This window comes from Phyllostomus hastatus, unplaced genomic scaffold (assembly GCF_019186645.2).
Source record: "Phyllostomus hastatus isolate PE091 unplaced genomic scaffold, TTU_PhHast_1.1 phas_scaffold_216, whole genome shotgun sequence".
Lineage (NCBI taxonomy): Eukaryota > Metazoa > Chordata > Mammalia > Chiroptera > Phyllostomidae > Phyllostomus > Phyllostomus hastatus.
In genome coordinates, this window is record NW_025334018.1 from 7250082 (window position 1) to 7268685 (window position 18604).

Genomic DNA, 18604 nt, shown 5'->3' on the forward strand with positions numbered 1-18604 from the left:
TCCCAAAAAGAGTCAACAGAAGGAAGATATAAAATGTACAATAGGGCCCTGGCTGGTGTGGCTCAGTGGACTGAGTGCTGGCCTGTGGAACCAAAGGGTCGCCAGTTGGATTCCCAGTCAGGGTTGCAGGCCAGGTCCCCAGGTCCCCAGTAGGGGATGCTTGAGCAGCAACCACACATTGGTGTTTCTCTCCCTCCCTTCCCCTCTCTAAAAATACATAAAATTTCTTTAAAAAAAAAGTTACATGGAAACACCATAAAAAAGTACAATAGGAAGAAGGGAGAAAATCTTGAGGAGGATGAAACAATTATCTGATGAAAAGGCCCGATTACAGTCATAAAAAGAGACAAGACCCCAACCAGGAAAAAATTATTTAATTCTTTAACAAAATGCAAAATAAAGTACCCAAGTTACAAAACATAAATTCCTTTGGTTCAGTAATCACACCACTATTTTTACCTTCCAATGGCTACACACATCATCCCCTCAACAGGAAGTCACACTGTCCCCCTCATACCAAAAACGTCATGCTAAAACCATCACATTCCCCACAATCCAGTGAAACTGTTGGCAACTTACATGAAATAGAGCTGCGGGATAGGAAAAGGGGGAACAGGTTGGTCTGAAGAAAAAGGGAGACTACACATGCAGAACAAGTCAGTGGGCGGGAGCTCTTTGCTGGGTCACTACGGTATGAATCATACCCCTGTACATGCTACATGAGGCTGAGTCCCTTGGTACAATCACACATAAATACAGACGATCCAGTGACCCTGACTACTGCCAAGGAGAACAGAACTTCTAGTCTAGATCCTTAGTTCTACTGATGGGGAAAATGAGACTTAGAGATGAAGAGCCTTGCCAAAGACACACAGTTCATGGCAGTCCGTATTAGAACTCCATGGTTCCTTTTACTATGAGCAAGAAGAGAGTGACATGGACACGGATTGACAGACCCGCTAAGGCAGGGGAAGAGCCGAGGCTCTCATTGCAGTTCTGCTGTCTTTTGGGAAAAGTGCCCATGAGGTCGTAAGGCCTTCCCGAGCATCTCTGGAATGCTCAGGGCTCTTGTGGGTTTCTTCAGGCTCCCTGTAGCTTTGGGACAAGGGATCCAAAGAAACCAAGATCCAGGCCACCTGAGCAGGGCAGAAGATAATGGCCTCTAATCTGCTCCCAAATAACCCTACGAGAGTCACAAACTCAGGAAAAAAAAAAAGTTAGCTATCTTGGAATCAGACACCATTGCCTAACTGGGGGTAGAAAGAGGAGTCATGATGCTGGAAATCTGCTAAAGGCTGAGAACTAAAACAGCAGTTTCCAACGCACACTCTATATGCTGTATAGCTTAGGTTGGGTATTCAATAAATACTTGAGTCAGTGAGAGAAGAAACGAACACATGGGACAGAGAATGTTTGTTTCCATGAGAGATACTGGTTCTGTTAAAGAGCCTTGCTGAGGGCACTTTTGGGGTACACATTCTTTTTTGTGCTGCTGCTGGAACAGTGTAGGAGTTACATTGTGCCCCTGGGGAGTCAGTGCAGATTCAAAGAATTAAATTAAATAACAGAATTGGATTGAAAGAGATTGGAGGTGGTGGGGGAGGTAGAAAGCCACCCCTAAAGTAGCTGCTTGCTTTTACTTCTTTCTCCTCCCAGATTTATAGGAACAGTACCGGTATGCCATATCCTGGAGCAATGAAGACAGAATTGCTGAAACCTCACCAAACATGCATTCGTGGTGGTTCAAGCAACCTCTCTCACTAACCCCTCCCTCCCAAAGGTCACTTCTTGGGCAGGGAGGCAGTGGAAGATTGTGACAGCGAGATCTGACTGCACTTCTCAAAGATGGCCTCGGCTGAGAGTTTAGGCAGCCCCTGATCCAGAGGGCACTCGTCCACCAGGCTGTTCATGGGCGTGGGAGGCAGTGGGGGCTCCTCCTCATCTTGACTCAGTCCAGGAATCAGCGAGGTACCTGCTCTGTCCAATTCCTTGTCCACCTGCTCCCTGGACACATCCATTGTCTCCGGCTGCCCTGAAGGGCTGGTCGTGGAGTCAAAATATGATGACAGGGCTTCCTGAAGGAGAGGCAGAAATTTCTTTCGAGACACCTGGGTGTTGCCTTGAATATAGGCTTGGAGGTTAGGGTCGGGGCTTGGGGTAAGGGTCAGCTTCAGGGACGGAGAGTGAGAGTGTTCCAGGAAGTCGCAGATCTAAAGGGGCGACAAGATGGGGAAACAGTACGTAAGGTGGAGGCTTCTCTTACGGAGGAGAAATCTTTTTTAAAATTTGTATTTATTAATTTTAGAGAGAAAAACGAAGAGGGAGAGAGACAGACAGAAACTCGGATTTGTTGTTCTACTTGTTTACGCATCGTTGGTTGATTCCAGTGGGTGCCATGGCCGAACGGCAACCCTGGCGCATGGGGACAACACCGGCCAACTGACTGGTCCAGCCACGGCGAGAAATATTTTTTAAATCACCCAGAGTTCAGCTTTACTGCTTGCAACAAAAGGCACATCAACTAATACACAGTCTTTTAGAAGCAGAAGAAACTTTTAAGATCATGTATTTCATTTTATTAATAAGCAAACCAAGTCCCCAAGAGACTAACCATCTCGAGCAAAATCATGTATTATAGGAAGTGGTAGAATGTGAACCAGAATCCAGGACCCCCCACTTCTAACCACCTAGTGTTGTTTCCTAGTGTTTTCCTGCGCTCAAAAACTTGAACTCTATCCTTACCTGCAAGGGGACAAGCATCTACACTGAGGTCGAGGGAAGGACAGAGGCAGAGAGAATGAGCAGATCGAAGTGGAGGTGGGAGGTAAGCCGTGCATGATGCCGAGTCTGGCCATTCACACGTATGACCTCGTTTAATCCTCACAGCTACCTTGTAAGGTTGGTATCACTATTACCCTCACTCACAGGCTGCAAAACTGAGGCTTAGACAGATCAGGTAACTTCCTAGAGTCATAGTTTGAATGAAGCAAAGCTGACCCTTGAAACTAGGTCTATCACCAAAGCTGGTGTTTTGAATCACTGTATTATACTATTCCTCACAGAAGAGGAAGAGAGGAAGTGGAAGGGCAGGCTGTGAAAAGAGGACTCCCACTGCCCAGCACAAGGCCGCCCAGGCTGTGGGAACATCATCCCAGCTCCACGACAGTGGCGGGGAGAAGGTGGGTGGGGAGAGGCACTTCTCACAGCCAAAGTGCCTTTTCCTTCACGACATGATTGGTAGGAGCCACCATTTACCGAGTGTTTACTTTTGTACCCAGCAATGTACTTCACATATGACTTTATGTTTAATGATCTCATCAACCTAATTAGTAGGTAATATTATACCACTTACAGGCTCAGAAGTCAACTGACTTGCTTTAGCCCAAAGAGAAAGTAAGTGGCAAATCTGAGATAGAAGAGCATGTCTCTCTGCCTTTAAAAACTGCAGCCTTTCCCCAATGCCAAACTATCTTCCACTGAATGAAGTTACATTTGCTGCCTAGAGAAGACAGAGGCAAGAGAGGTGTGGGAAAGGGCGGGCGTACCTTTTATGGGCTCAGCGGATTATCCGGCTGTATTCTGATCCAGCTTCACCAGTCCTCAAGTAGCCCCAGCAACCCAAAGAGGCCCTGGACTGCTTTAAGTCCACTTTTAAATTCTTCCCTGTGCTAATGAGTAACCAACAAAGGAAAAGAAAGGGGAGGAGGTGGAAAAGGTGGCCAAGCAGATGATCGGGGAAGAAAAACACCTGCTCCCGGATCACTTCTCTACAGAGTCAGCAGTACACAGGGTGATTACGCCCTACATGAGTAAGTGTGGAAAACATTTCTCTTTTGCTTTCCATTTTCCGGGCAAGAGGGTCAAGAGAAGCAATTGGTTTTCAAGGTTGAGGAGTTAATGATTAAACCAAGAATTGAGTTTTAACTGCAGATTCATTACATTTTCTTTCTTTTTTTTTTTTAAGATTTTATTTATTTTCAGAGAGAGGGGAAAGGAGAGAGGAAGAGAGGGAGAGAAACATCAGTGTGTGACTGCCTCCCGCACGCCCCCCACAGGGGACCTGGCCTGCAACCCAGGCATGTGCGCTGACTGGGACTCAAACCAGGGAGTCCTTGGTTCGCAGGTTGGCATTCAGTCCACTGAGCCCCTCCAGCGAGGGCCATTATGTTTCCCTTTAACTTGACTTCAGATTCTTTCCAAGTAGGAACTCCATTTCTCATTCGCTTTGGAATCCCCCTTGCCCAATGGCAGTATGATTAACGATAATCACATAGACAAGATAAAAAAAGCAGGGGAGGGAGATTCCGGAAATAGGTCAGGGGACTTCTGTGTAACTGTGAGAACCAAGGAGAGGGCAGCATGTACAGGCAGAGCTCTGTAAAGCCCTCAGCCTGAAGCGGAGACAGAGACTCACTGTCATTCGGAGCGCTGCATGGGGACAGTAAATAGCCAACTGCCGCACTGGCTCATTGTGAGTGTTGAAGAAGATAGTCATGGCGACCAGGACGTCATAGATGTGAGTCTGGCAGAAAGCACGGAGGTCTGCGATGAGGCCAGGCCTCTGCAGGAAGGCCTGGAAGAGAAGACACGGACAGAGGTGAGGGCTAGAGCGGGTCACCTTGTCACCACCACTGATCCCTAAAGAAGTGCTTATGGAGGGTTTCTTCTTTGCATGTTAACCTGGGGCTCCATAAAACACGTATCTACTATTTACTCAGTGCTATCTATGCGTTGGGAGGCAGGCAGTAGAATGGGGAGAATACAGGTTTTGGGTTCGGATAGAACTGACTTGGAAATCAGCTCTATTACATATTAGCTATATGATGATCCAGGCCACGGCGGATCCTGTAAACAACAGTGAAGGTCTTTACATTTTATTACAAGTGCAATGAAAAGGCGATAAAGGGAGGCGGTGATACAGTCTAAGCCAGGTGTTAACGCCATCACTCTGGCTGCTGCAGGCGGAATGGTCTCTCGGGGCCCAAAACTGGAGGCTGGGAATCTGTGGGGGCTATTGCAGCGGTTCAGCGAGAGACAACGAACTGTGGGAGTTACCAGGGAGCTCGTGAAACACGGGCAGGTACAAGGTAAATTGTGGGGGAGAGCCAGAAGCGAGGGGCAAGGTTACTGGCATAACCAAAGGTCTTCTGTCCGCGAACATATATCTTGCTCTCACCTCCAAGTCCATATATATTGCACTGATGGCCACCCTGATGCCTTGCCTGAAGATGGTCTTCTGGTCCTTTCTCAGCAACTGCTCAGTGGTCAATCCTAGGAAGTGGATGTGAGCCCAGGGATCAAACAAGCGAGCCCAGGGTCCCAAAACCAGCAATGTGAGGACATCAGGACAAGCCGAGGAAGTGGAAACACACAGCCTCTCTTTGGGGCAATAGACAGGGATGATAACAGCAAATGTAATTATATAATAAAAATTACTTTAAATTACTGGGTCACAATAGTTACACTTAGAGCCAGGGACTTTGGAGAGAAGGGTAAGAGGAGGAAGAGAGGCTTTTACCTTTGACTTTCCCCCTTTCTGTTGTTTTAACTTCCTAAAAGTACATGTGGTGCTTTATTATTATTTTTAAACCAACAGGGGGTAGCTGGGTAGACAATTATGGAAGTTTTTGTTCTCTTCCTTTGTCCTTGGTATACACAGCCTGTTTCTTCCGCTTCCCTAACCAATGATCTAGATCTTACTCTGATAATTTAGTATCCCCTCAGCATATTTATTTATATTTTCTGATTAGACTGGAAATCTCTGAGACTCTCAGTATATTCCTCCTCATTATCCCCAAAAGCCCAGACAGAACAATCCAGTAAATGACTGACTAGTTTCTGATCAGACTCACACACTACCTTGTTTCTCTCCAAAGCTTAAACTATCACCCATGCTCTGAAATGGCTTTGATGGTGCTCGGGAATACAAAGAACAAGGACCGCCCACCTGTGTTCTCACATGGAAGGGAGAGAGGTTGGCTTAACCCTTCATACCTGACACATCAAACTTTGCCTTTTGCAGAGAATCAAAGATGTCATTTCTCTCGGGCAGATCCGGGAAGAGGGCCTCCAGTTTCTCCACATAGTTTTTGTCCTTTAGGGTTGCTTTTCCAATTTGAAGGTCCATGTTGACACAGTCCAGGATGATTGTTCCTGTGGCAGAGGGGGATGGCGGAACTCACCTCCTGTGGCCGTCCATTCGCGGCCACTGAAACACACGTAACCCTCCAACCCAGTGGACACGATACACAGGAGAAACTCACTGAAAACAAAACAAGAAACTGGGACTCTGTCCTGAGTAAGACCTCCCAAATCCAAACTGAAATGCAGGCAGGGAAATGGGGAAAAGGTAGAAAGGAAGCCTGAGCTTCTCAAGAAAGAGATGACCTCTCTTCCCTTCTGTAGGCCAAATGCCAGTAAAGAATCTTCCAAGTTGAGAGACAGTCTAGTCCAACTCTTTCTCTTTCTCTTTTTACAAACGAAAAAAAGTGAGAATAAAAATGGCTAAGAGATTTGCTGAAGGTCACAGAACTACTTCCTGGGAAGAAATGGTACTGGGATCCGTTTCCTGCTTCTTTGGCTACTGCTCTTTTCATTATACAGTGAAATCTCGGTCTGTTCCCCTCCATGCATCCCACAGGCCTTTAAACGCAAAGTATCCCACAGCCTTTCAATGCCAAATTGCCCCCTGAAAGAATCCCAGCCTTGAGTATGCACTGCAAGGCTCTGGGAGGGTATGGTCAAGCCAGAAGAGTCTGGAGTTTTCCATCGTCCCTTCTCAGGGATAGGAATAGAGGAACAAAGGAGTCAGGCCCCAACCAAACCACTCTCACCATGCAGAAGGGCTGCAGTTTGCCTGTCCAAGATCTCTGGTGCCCCCTGCAGGATTCTCTCGGTCACCAGGGTAGTGCAGGACCCCACCAACTCCACTGAAACATGGCAGGGAGGGCAGCGCTTCTGCTCGATGGGCCGATGGTCTAGCACCTCTGCCACTGCCTCCTCCAGGTCTGCGTCACTTCTGTGTGCGTGAAGGTGGTGTGGGGAAAACAGAAAGAAAGATACGTAGGAGCACTCTGGCTGCTTCTCACGAGACATCTTAGGTAAACACAGACTGGTCACTTCTCCCTGGGCCTCACTCCTCTCAATTCTTTTCTTTAATGTATAACTGAAATCATCTTGAAACAATGTATAAGTGAATTTGGCAAAGAATCTGCTACCAATACTGAATCCACATAGTTGATGTCCTTTAGGGTTGCCTTTCCAACGGACGCCCTTGACACCTAACATCTATATCTTTCCTGTTCCCTCAATTCACTTAATACTCAAATTCCACACAGGTCACTAGATCTTGGGCCTTCTCAGTTTCTACTTAATACCTCCTTTCCAAACCTCTGCTACAGCCTTACTCTAGGCCATCAGTATCTCTCACCTGGACTATTCCAATATGTCTCAACCAAACACCTGCTTTCAGTCTTGGGCCTTCCTAAGCAATCCACAATGCTACCTGAACAGCAATTTTCAACCTTTTTCATCTCATGGCACACATCCACTAAGTACTACAATTCTGCAGCACACCAAAAATGAAATTATTGGGTTGGTGAAAAGTTGTTTTTTTTTTTTTTCTTCGTATGGTGGCTCTAGTAGTGCTTAGTTGTCTTTAACTTCATTCAAAACAATTTTGTTAGAGTGTAGTGTGACTGCTGTCATACCAGCATGCACTAAAAAAAAGAAACATTAAAATTGGTGAATTTTTGTACAGCCATTTTAAAATTGAAGATGGAAGAAAATATGCAACATTTTTGGTATATCATGCTTTATTATTTCAAGAAAGGTAAAAACGCAACTGAAATGCAAAAAAGGTTTGTGCAGTGTATGGAGAAGGTGCTGTGACTGATTGAACATGTCAAAAGTGGTTTGTGAAGTTTTTTGGTACTGTTGACATTTTGGCCAAGTAAGTCTTTGCTGTGGTGCTATCTTATCCATTGGAAGATGTTTAGCAGCACCCCTGGCCTCTACCCACTAGAAGTCAATAGCAGGAGATACCGAACATACTCAAAATAACCTAATCAATAAAGTTATTGGTGAAAATAAAAAATATGTCTTTTATTTTACAGAAAAAAATAAAATGACTTTTTGGCCAACCCAATACATTGTTGGCAAATTTAACAAAAAAAAAAATAAAAATAAATTAAGAAGTATAATTTTGATTCATTCACACTAGATGGCTATTGTTGTGTTGGCCGTTGCCATTTTTTATTTGACAGTCTAAGGGCAAAGAAGTCAGTGCCCCTGACGAAATAGTCGGGTGTTGCGTGTCTTTTTGACAATCCTTGCCGCCACCAACGTGCTACGTGTATGCTGAAAATCACTGTACCCGAATGAGGAACTGAAAAATGCAAATCTGATTACATTAGGACCTGGAATAAATATAATTAACACTAATTCCCCACTGCCCTAAACTAAAGTCTAATCTCCTTGGCAGGGCCTGCAAGGTCTCTATGATCTGGCCCCTGACAATCTGTCTAGTCTTATCTTTTTCCAGGTTTTACTTCTTGCTCATATTTTATGCTCCAGCCATGCAAAACAAATTCCAGCTCCCCCAACTCACCATGCTATTTCATGCCTGTCTGCCCTTGCTTATATTAATCACTCTTTCTGCCTGGATGCTTCTCCTACCTACCTTATTTCCCCATTCCCCAAGCAAACACCTAGTCCTCTTCCAAAACTGAGATCAAGGGCCAACTCTGTTAGGAAACCCTTCCTGACACCCTCTACTCCCCTGTAGTATAGGTAACCACTCATCCTTCGTGTACCTACTGTCCCCTGGAGTGATAGCTCTCACCTACCTCGAAACCCATTACAATGACCCGGTCCCTCTTCCTCACCGAGGGACTCTGTCTCACCTTCACCCTCTAAACTAAAGTTTGCAAATGAGTGAATGGATACTGGGATCAGTGCCCTCAGGCTACCCTCTGTCATTGTCCCACTACAACCAGTGCCGAGGAAAAAAACGTACATTTTTGTGCTGCAGGAGCCAGACACACATATTTATGTTGCATTGTTGGCAGTTTTTTCCAGTCCTAAATTAGGGTGGAATTATTATAGGTGTGTATCTTTGTTAAACAGACACTAATGAGATATTGTCTTATGTAGGAAATAATTTTGCTAACTTTTTAAAAATTAAAGAGTTACAACCATTATTCAAATGTTTCTATTATAATAAATCTGCCACAAAATCATAACAAATGATACCAAAGGCAGATTTAAATGATTTGAGTTATACTTTATTTGAACTCTACATGTTTCTATTTTTTATTATTACTTGCAAAACTGAAGAAGTGACAAGATTTTCTATAGCTGATTATGACCCCATCAATTATGATTAGCCTGTGAGATCCCTGAGAGCAAAACATTCTTTCTTCCTCTCTTTACAACTAACTTGGCAAAGCCCAACACAGTGCGTAATAACTATCAGCTTAACTTCTCTCTACTTACCCGGGTAAGACGTGATGGTCAACAAGAATGAGGGTAAGCTGGCCGGCCTGGTGCAATGCATGAAGGTCAATCTCATCCCGGAAAATCAAGAGGGACTCTGGAATGTGAAACTTCTGAAGGAGGAAGACGTTATCACCTCGTAGAGGCAGCTCAGAACGTTTTATATTTAAAACTGGCACAAAGACATCCTCAGCCTCAGTCGTCTGGAGGGAAGTGAAAAGAAGGCATGGCAGTGTTTTGGAACAGACAGGAAAAATAATAAAACTGCTGGGACTAAGGGAGACATGTTCTTGGGTGAGTTACTGCCCTTCCCAAAGCCACAATTACCCAGGTAATAAAAATAAAAGGACAACTCTCATCCTTCCTTATTCTTGGCAATAACACAAAGGTCAGCAAGATAATTCATGGAAAAGACCTAGTTCTACATGCTGCAGAGCTAGCTGGACATGATCATGGATGCCTACAAGAAACTTAACAATGAATTGTTTGAATATTGCTTTATGGTTTACACATCCTTCAAAATACATTTGCTCATTTGACCCTCACAGCAACACTGTAAATTATTTCAGGCTTTATAGCTGGTGACAATGGACTCAGAAAAGTTAAGGGATTTAACTTACCCAAGAGCTGAACCTTGAATCCAAATCTTTTCTAAGAGATTCTGTTCCTAACTACTCACCTTTGCCAGGTAAAAAGCCAAGGCAAGGGCGGACACCATGGAGTCCAAGTCACAGGCTTCATTTCCCAGCACAACGTGCAGAGGTTGGGACTCCTGGAAGGAGAACGGGCAGCTAGCAGAAGCATCTCTGCGTCTCCATTTACTGTACACTCACAGAGGGCTCCTCACACATCCGCTCACTGGTTCTCTCTGGGGAGGCAAGTTGATCTTACGGGTCCTCATTTCGTGGGTGAGGACATGAGCTGAGAGGGCCTGGTGTTTTAGCAAAGGCTGGAGCATTCCACACAGATACAGTTAATGGGAAAGTGCTCTTTCCTCTCTGCTACGTTGTCTCCTTGAGCGTTAATTTACACAAAAACAACACTGAGCAATCCTCTGATTTCTGATGTTGCATCTGGGGTAGCTGATAAATTTAAGCCACGGTTTATTTTTTCCCATTTTTAAAATAGGGTAAAGAGTCCTTACACTTCACAAAGGAAGATGTAGTCCACTATCTAGCTGTCCATAAACACTCCCTCCCCCTGCTCCCAAGGAGCCTCCATGAGAACCAGATATGACCAACACACTCAAGCCAAGAAACAGACACTGTCCCAGCAGGTTCAGACTAAAGCAAGCACAGTTGCCGCCGCTGCTGGAACTTTTATTTTTAATACTCTGAAAAGTCCAGCTGCTGATGAGAACTGAGGACGGAGGGCTATTATTAACCTTGTTCCCTTGCATCTCCCTAGCTATCCGAGTTTTAAATAAAATACATTAAAACCTACAGTGCCCACAACAGCAGAGATGCAGGGGGCGGGGGGGGGGGGGTTGGTTTAGTTCTGAAACATCAGCGTGCCACATGCTGTTCTAATAGCTTTATGTGCATGAACTAATCATTTAATCCTCAGAATGACCTGCAGAGGTAGGTACCTTAAGAGTTATGATTTCATTCCAGGTATGAGCACTCAGCCAGGTGGAATGAGACCATAAAGTCTATGATTCAGCAGAGGGTACAAGAATGCTCTTTTATTAGTTTGCTCTTGAACGTCTCTCTCAGCCTGTTTCTGAGAGACGAACAGATAAGAGAGTCCATATGAGACACATGAGTTACAGCCGAGTTTTTTTTTTCTTTTTTAAATTCTATTCATTCATTTTTAGAGACAGGAAGGGAGGGAGACACAGAGGAAGAGAAACATCTATGTGAGAGAAATACATTGATTGGTTGCCTCATGCACACCCTCAAATGGGGACCTGGCCCGCAACCCAGCCATGTGCCCTGACTGGGAATCGAACTGGCAAGTTTTCAGTTTTCAGGCCAGCACTCAATCCACACCAGCCAGGGCAGAGCTTCTTAATTTCAGCACTATGGACATTTTGGACTAGATAATTCCTTGTTGTGGGGGCTGTCCTGTGCCTTGTAGGATATTTGGTGGCATCCCTGCAGTCTACCGACTAGATGTCTGTAGCATCCCCAGTTATGACAACCAAAAGTGTCTCCAGACTTGCCAAATATTCTCCGGGGGGCAGGCGCAAAAGTCACTCCTGGGTAAGGACTGCTGGGTTACATAGAAAGGTGAAAATGCAGCCACGCAGGCTTCTTCACTCAAGGAAGATTTGCTGGATGAAGAGTTTAGAAAAGTGGGAAAGGGGTTCAGAGAAGCAAAACTTAACAAGGAACAGTTATCAAGAAATTATTTTTAGGAAAAAAGAGCATTTAGGAACCTAGAGTCATCTGCCCTGTATTGGCTATTACATGCCCCTCCCCCCCGCTCAAGGGACAATTTTAGACTTCTGGTGGTATTAATTGCCCTATCTCGTAACTCACAAGTTTCTTGTTTTTAAACCACCCTCTTCCCATCTCCTGTTCCCACCCCTAGAGGGAAGCACAAAAGGCAGAGATTATCTGTCAAGTCCTCGCCTGCGCCCATTTCTCTAAGCCTACTTCAACAGGGTGGTAGCCAAGACCCACTTATACTGAACAGCATGGGAGTCTTTTCAATATTAAACTCCTCCTGACACAATATGAGAATTCTGTACCCAGTCCTAGAGCAATTCCCCCTCCTGATACCAGAGAGGGCCCCTGTTTCCTGGATACCAGGAACTGCCCAGATGGCTGTGGACCAGAGTGACAACAAAGCACTTGAGGTAAGTGGCTGCACAGATAACTTGCTCACTGGAGCAGGAAGGGGGGGCACAATGTTCTCTAGAGAGGGAACTGCATAAACACAGCGGCCATATGGCCCTGACTCGGGAGCAAAAAAGTGAGAGGAACAGGGAAAAGACAAAGCAAGGCGGTGAGACCTATTGCTGGGCCCGGGGAGGCCCTTTCCAGAACTCACTCACGTCAGTGCTGCTTCCTTGCAGGGGCAGAGGCAGCAGGGGCGGTCAGATCGCCAGCGCTGAGCAAAGGCCAGGCAGTGAAGCAGAAGCAGGGACTCACAACTCTGTGGCTCTGAGGCAAGGAGACGCGCTTTCCAGAGAAAGGCGAGTCACCAACCTGTTGCACTCAGCCAACCTCAGACAGAAACCAAAAGGAACTAACACGAAAGGAATACTCTGGAGCTTTTAGCTAATCTCGGAACAGGAGTGACCAAGGCAGGTGGTGGCATTCCTCTCCCACCGTTCCCCCAGCCTAACTGGCCTACGTGCTGGGGAAAAGCACAGTGTGTGCACTCCCCGCTCTGCCCCAGCCCTGGTCCTGCTGCGTGCGGAGGCAGCAGAGCTCCATTTGAGAAGACCAGACTGGGCTCGCTTCTTACTGGCTGTGGGAACTTGGCCTGCCTGAGACTCATTTTTAATTTTTTTTTAAGATTTTTCTTATTTACTTATTTTTAGACAGGGAAGGGAGGAAGAAAGAGAGAGAGAGAGAAACATCAATGTGCGGTTTCTGGGGGCCGTGGCCTGCAACCCCGGCACGTGAACCTGCGACACTTTGGTTCGCAGCCCGAGCTCAATCCACTGAGCTTCGCCAGCCAGGGCTCATTTTTAATTTTAAAAATTAAGATAATACTGTAATCAATTTCATGAAGTTGTTATGAGGATTAAATGAGATAGAACGTAATGCCCACTCTGTAGGAGTAAAGAGAGCTAACCTCCACCTTCTCCACCCCTCCCAGTCCAGGTCCGGTCCAGTCAGGCCCTCCCCAAAGCCCCCCTCTCTGGGAGGCCTTCCCAGATTACCCAGGCCAGAGCAATCCTCCTCCTCCAAACCTCCCGCTGCCAGCATTCCTGGCTCTCATATGGAACTGAACTTCTGCCTTAAGGAGCTCACTACCTTTTCATGGGCAGGTATCCCAAATCCTTGACATAGCTTACAAGGTAGGTGACCATATACAGTCACACCTCGGTACTCGTCAGCTTCAGAACTCGCCAAACCCTGGACTGGTCGCATTTTGACAGGGAAAAAATGTTTCAGCACTCTGTGCTTGCTTGGGACTTGTCACATGTGCCAGAACTTGTATGAGTCACGATGCCACCTCGCAAGAGAAAATGCTTCATGGTTCGGTACTCATCGGTGCTGGCACTCATCATGAGTTCCAGAAGAAATTACCGAGGTACCGCTGTATTTTGTGGTTCAAACCAGGCCACTTTTTCAGAAGGAAAAAGGGTTGCAATTAATGATTATGTCACTAACTTAAGGCTGTCCTGAGCAAAGCAGGTGTAGGGCTGCCCAACTTAGAAAGCAACATTCTCCTCCTCACTTAAGAAAAACTTGTGCAACTCTTTACCCTCACCCCACCCCCCCACCAGCTGAAAGCGCAAGCCAAACAGCCTCAGTTTTCTCACCCTGGAGGGAAGAGTTCAGAGCAAATATAGCTACACTTAGAGCATGAGGAAACCTAAGCTGCCAATGGAAGAAATACAATCTGAGAGCCACAAGTAAATATACACTTTTTTTTTTCTTAAAAAACAAAGCCCTGGCGGGATGGCTCAGTTGGCTGAAGCATCATTCAGTACACCAAAAGTCTGCAGGTTCAATTCCCTGTCAGGGCACATACACCTAGGTTGTGGGTTCGATCCCCAGCCAGAGCGTGTGAGGGAGGCAACCAATCAATGTTTCTCTCTCACATCTCTCCCAAATCAACAAGCATATATTTGGGTAAGGATTTAAAAAAAAGAGAACCCACTACTTGAAATGACTCTACCCGACAATCTTTGTGGCTTCAGTGCAGGGAGAGGGGATGGGTTCCAGGGCTGGCAAAGCAAATCACTTCCCCCCTGAGGCTGAAAATGGTCTGATGCCTACACTACCAGACAGTTAATGAAGGAGGGAAAAAAAGGAGACATGGAGCCAGAGATAGAGAAGCCCTCCCAGCAGATGTCACGATGGTAAAGTTCTACGGAAAGCCAGCCACTCCTGGTTCCTGCCTCAGGCCTGAGTCGTGCAGACAGCACAGGTTAGCCAAAGGCTCCTGGATGAGCACCTAACCTTAGATACAGCCCCACCACAAAGCAAAAACTTTCCCCCATTTGGGGTAAGTCAAGATTTCTTTTCTATGGAATATCTTACTATCGCTGTGGCAGAGACTGTAGAAAATTCCTCTGGTATCTAATGCTAAAAATACAGTATCAACAAGAGAGTTGTCTGAGTTATCAGCCATTTCTACATTGTGCAAAAGTCAAACATTCACAATTCCCTGAAAGTTTAACAGAAACACTCAAATCTAAGTGTCTCCAAATGATACTTCACACAGGAAACAAGTGTGGCCTCTGGGGAATTAGATGGGGAGAAGAAAAAACCCTTTTTCATTTCATATCCTTTTTGTATTTAAATCTTTTTACTATCTATATTTACAATCTCTGTAATTCAAAGCAATCTAAATTACTGGTGTCCACCTGTATGTCCTGCAATCAGTTTCCCACTAAAATTCCTAGAGTCTAATCCTCTCATTTCTCCTGGCCCTGGCTAGGCTGTGTGATGAGAGCTCTAAGATACAACCTCACCTTCACAAGTTCACAAGTCTGAAAAAACTAAGATCTAGATCTTTCTTGTTGGGGGATGAATTCAGGCAGAAAAAGGATACTGGCGATATTAGAAAAACCCAGTATTTTCAGCTTCATACTGATGTAGACCGACTGTAAACCTGAAAGGGGATGGTACTCTGGAGGGTAGATGCTGCAGGATAGATGCATACAGTGAAATGCTACTTGGTGAGCGCTGGTTAGTGTAGCTCAGTGGATTCAGTGTGGGCTTGTGAAGCTAGGAGTCTCCTGTTTGATTCCCAGTCAGGGCACATGCCTGGGTTGTAGGCCAGGTCCCCAGTAGGGGGCTTTCTCTCCCTCTTTCTCCTTCCCTTCCTCTCTCTAAGTAAATAAAATCTTTATTGATGAGATTTCAATTCCAAGGGCTCTTTACCAAACGGTGGGAAAGACTATTCATTTGGGTTACTGCGAGGGGGTTGGGGGTGGACTCAACTGCTTAGCACTTGGAATGGTACTGCAAAGACTCTATCTTAATCCTTTAATAAGTTCCCTGTGGTGGAAATGAGAGGTAACCAACATGAACTGTCTCCAAATTGCCTTATGCATTAAACACAACTTTCCCAAAATTTGTATTTCACAATTAGTGTTAAAACTGAACTTCACCCCTACTCTGCAGCTCAGTCTGCAGGAGAAATCAGGTGACTTTTAGGATTTGCTAAAGACTAGAATCTATAGTTCAGGGGTACTCTCAGAGTTAAGATACTTAAAAAAGGAAAGCACAGCCAACCATCTGTCTAGGTTTCTACAGCAGTGTAGCTTAAAGTAGGGGGGCCAGGTGACCTCCTGGAGCCTCTGGCCAGCTTTTGCTGCTAACTGGGGATAGCAGCCTAATGGTGCTTGGCTGGGAGATTCCAACTGGCTCAGGGAGTACCAAAAATAAGCCACAAAGCATTCAAGAGTCATGCTTATAGTTTTGATTCCAAACATTTTGTACTTATCTTCTAGACGGTTTTATTTTTGGTTTTTTTTGTTTTTATTTTGAATGTAATCTCTGTTCCTAAGGCCAAGGAAGAAAACTGGAGGCAAAGAAACGCAGGCTGCAGGTCAACAGATGTACTGTGTATGTTTAACTTACAACAGATTTAAAAGAACACACCACGACCACCTCCACTCTAGGACGAGCCAGGAGCGCCAGACAGAAACCGCCGTTCAGAGGCAATAAAACCCTGAGCACAGGTTTCCTCGGACCCCCGCGGTTCACCTGGAGGCCAGTGGGTCAAGGAGCCCTTGTGAGCAGAAACTGAAAGAGGGGCGGTGGGAGGAAAAAATACACCTCGGGGGGTACCCCCGGCGGCAGCACAGCCGTGGATCTTTTGACGGAAGTGACCCACGCGACAGTGAGCAGAGGATCAGATGCAGGACCCAGACCCATGAATCCTCCGCCCCGCTCTCCGGCAGACCCTGAAAGCACGGGGCCAAAAACCGGGATACTGAGCAGCATTCCCACTCTCAAGACTAGGTTTTCGTCCCCCACTCCTCAGGCCCCAAGCCTGACAGATCCCAAGCCCCCACCCTTCAATTCCGTGTTCCTTCCACACAGACCCTCCCCACATCCCACATCTTCGTCCTTCTTGGACCCCATGCTTCATTGCTTACGATCACAGATAGGGGTCGGTTACCTGCAGAGCAGCTCGACAACCCTGCAGGTAGTCCTCCATGGTGAAGCCCAACGTGTGCCACCGCCCCTCGCTGAGGAGCGGTTACCCGGCGAATGCGCCCCGCCCCGGACTCAGGGGCCTGTGGCGAGACTCAGGAGGCGGGACTCGAACCCGCCACACGGCGATTCGGCCCAGACCCCGGGAGGAAGTGCGTAACCGGGCGCTCCGGGAGTCAGATGTCGCCCCGCCCCCAGAGGCGGAGGCGGAGTTCTGCGCTCGGAGACTCACGGGACACCTTTTCCGCGGCGCCAAGTGGGACGTGACGCAGGGAGTCTTGGGAAACGTAGTCCAGAAGCTCCGAAATGAGGGGAGGAGAATTTTCTGAAATCACTCATTTGACACACAAACGTATATGTGTCACAGTAACCTACCCTTGTGGCATCTGAACTTTTCCCTTTCGAGTCAGGCTAAGTATAGCATCTTTCCATATATTACACCGAGTCTCTGGTTGACATCTTAAATTACACATCGCCAAACAGCTCCTCTTCATCTTCCTTTCTCGAATTCTCCTGTTTGGCAAACCGACCCATTGCCACCAACTTTGCGATTGCGCATGTTATAAAAACGATAGAATAATCTTTGGACCCTCTTCTTAATACCTACGGTCTCTTACCGACTCCCGCTGCTTCTTTCTTTAAAACTCTGTGGCCTGTTTTTAAAGCAGCCTTGGAAATGTCTCCTCATTCTTTTCCTGAACTGTTGTAACGTGTGTTTTTTGCTCTCTACCTCCCTAATCGTTCCAAGTGCCCTTTCAGCCTTCAGAGTTGCTTGAAGTTTCATCCTATGGCAGCCCTGTAAGTAGTTTGGAGGCCCTTCAGAATGCAGAGTTGGGTCCCAACCTCCTTTAACTGCCACCTTCCGGCCCCACAGCAGTGCGGAGTGCTGCAAATAAATGTACTCTCACCATCAATGCTCCCTCTTTTAGCAATCCATCCCTTTATCTCCTACCACCAGAATGACACCAGCTTTTCCTGTTCCCCAAGCTAGGAGCACAGAGGAGTTGACTGATTATGCTGAGGCCTGTGGTGGGAACAAGGATTAGAGCCCAGGGGTATTGGATCTCCTGCTTGCTCAGCTAGTTCTCTCTCTGCTGCATTCTTCTTCCCAGAGTCTGGGCTTTCTTCCACACCTTCTTCTGCACTACCAGGGGCATGCATAGCCCAATCAGTTTCATTTCTAGACTGGGGGGGGGGGGGAGGATAGAGTGAGGACTTGGAAAGAAGCAGAATTTTTTAACTTTAAATAATTGAACATGCAAATATCTTGTTCTTTGGCCCTGCTTCTGTGGATACAGAGCAAAGGACTGCCTTACTCAGGGAGAAAGCCCAAATCCAACGCGCTGCTGCTGTCCAGCGCGGCTCCTCCCCACCCAGCAAGGGCACTTGCTCTTCCCTGTTCTCACCAGAGAGGCACAAGCGCTCCGGCCCTTCCAGCGGCAGGCAGAGCGAAGAGAAAGGGTCTGTTGTTTTTCTCTCCGTGTTTCTCGCTCCTCCACTGCTGATCACCAAGCTGCTGACCAGGTCAGAAAGCCTTGATGGAAATCCTCCAGTGCTGGGCACGCCCCTTCTCCTCCAAGGAGGCTGTCCTTGACTAATTTTTCTTTGTCCCGAAGGGAAGAAAAGAGAGAGGGAGAAAGAAGGGAAAAGAAAAACCTTAAACTCCCTTTGAAAACCAGTTTGGAGTCAGGGCCTGGAGCGCACGCCCTAGACTCGGCGACTCAGGAATCTCGAAGACACGCTCTGAGCAAGCCGGGAGCACCTGGGCTGCACCCCTGCCTGCCGTCGCCCTCCCCCGTTGCCGTGGATCCTGG

General features: G+C 46.6%; 1 protein-coding gene across 4 annotated transcripts; it reads right to left on the bottom strand.

The window, feature by feature from the left end:
• Positions 1-357: 357 nt before the first annotated feature.
• On the bottom strand, positions 358-18332 carry PRUNE1 (prune exopolyphosphatase 1). Of its 4 annotated transcripts, none has more exons than XM_045817046.1 (8): positions 18197-18332; positions 10175-10267; positions 9496-9698; positions 6834-7018; positions 5995-6153; positions 5177-5271; positions 4415-4573; positions 358-2210 (listed from the first exon to the last, which is right to left on the bottom strand). In XM_045817046.1, exons 2-8 carry the CDS (start codon positions 10211-10213, stop codon positions 1782-1784), a joined length of 1269 nt encoding a protein of 422 aa, XP_045673002.1. In that variant the 5' UTR covers positions 10214-10267; positions 18197-18332; the 3' UTR covers positions 358-1781. The 4 variants fall into 4 exon arrangements, with proteins under 4 accessions (XP_045673002.1, XP_045673003.1, XP_045673001.1 ...); XM_045817047.1 differs by lacking the exon at positions 18197-18332 and adding an exon at positions 16756-16967 and having other exon boundaries at positions 358-2075; XM_045817045.1 differs by lacking the exon at positions 18197-18332 and adding an exon at positions 16756-16959.
• Positions 18333-18604: the final 272 nt, after the last annotated feature.

Excerpts from the sequence above, each read along its gene's own strand:
- PRUNE1 (XM_045817045.1), bottom strand. The coding sequence starts at position 16,794 with ATGGAGGACTACCTGCAGGGTTGTCGAGCTGCTCTGCAG. Across the intron at positions 6,154-6,833 it reads AACTGCAGCCCTTCTGCATG|GAACAATCATCCTGGACTGT; the intron begins GTGAGAGTGGTT and ends CCTCTGCCACAG. Across the intron at positions 5,272-5,994 it reads GGCAAAGTTTGATGTGTCAG|GATTGACCACTGAGCAGTTG; the intron begins GTATGAAGGGTT and ends TCCACTTCCTAG.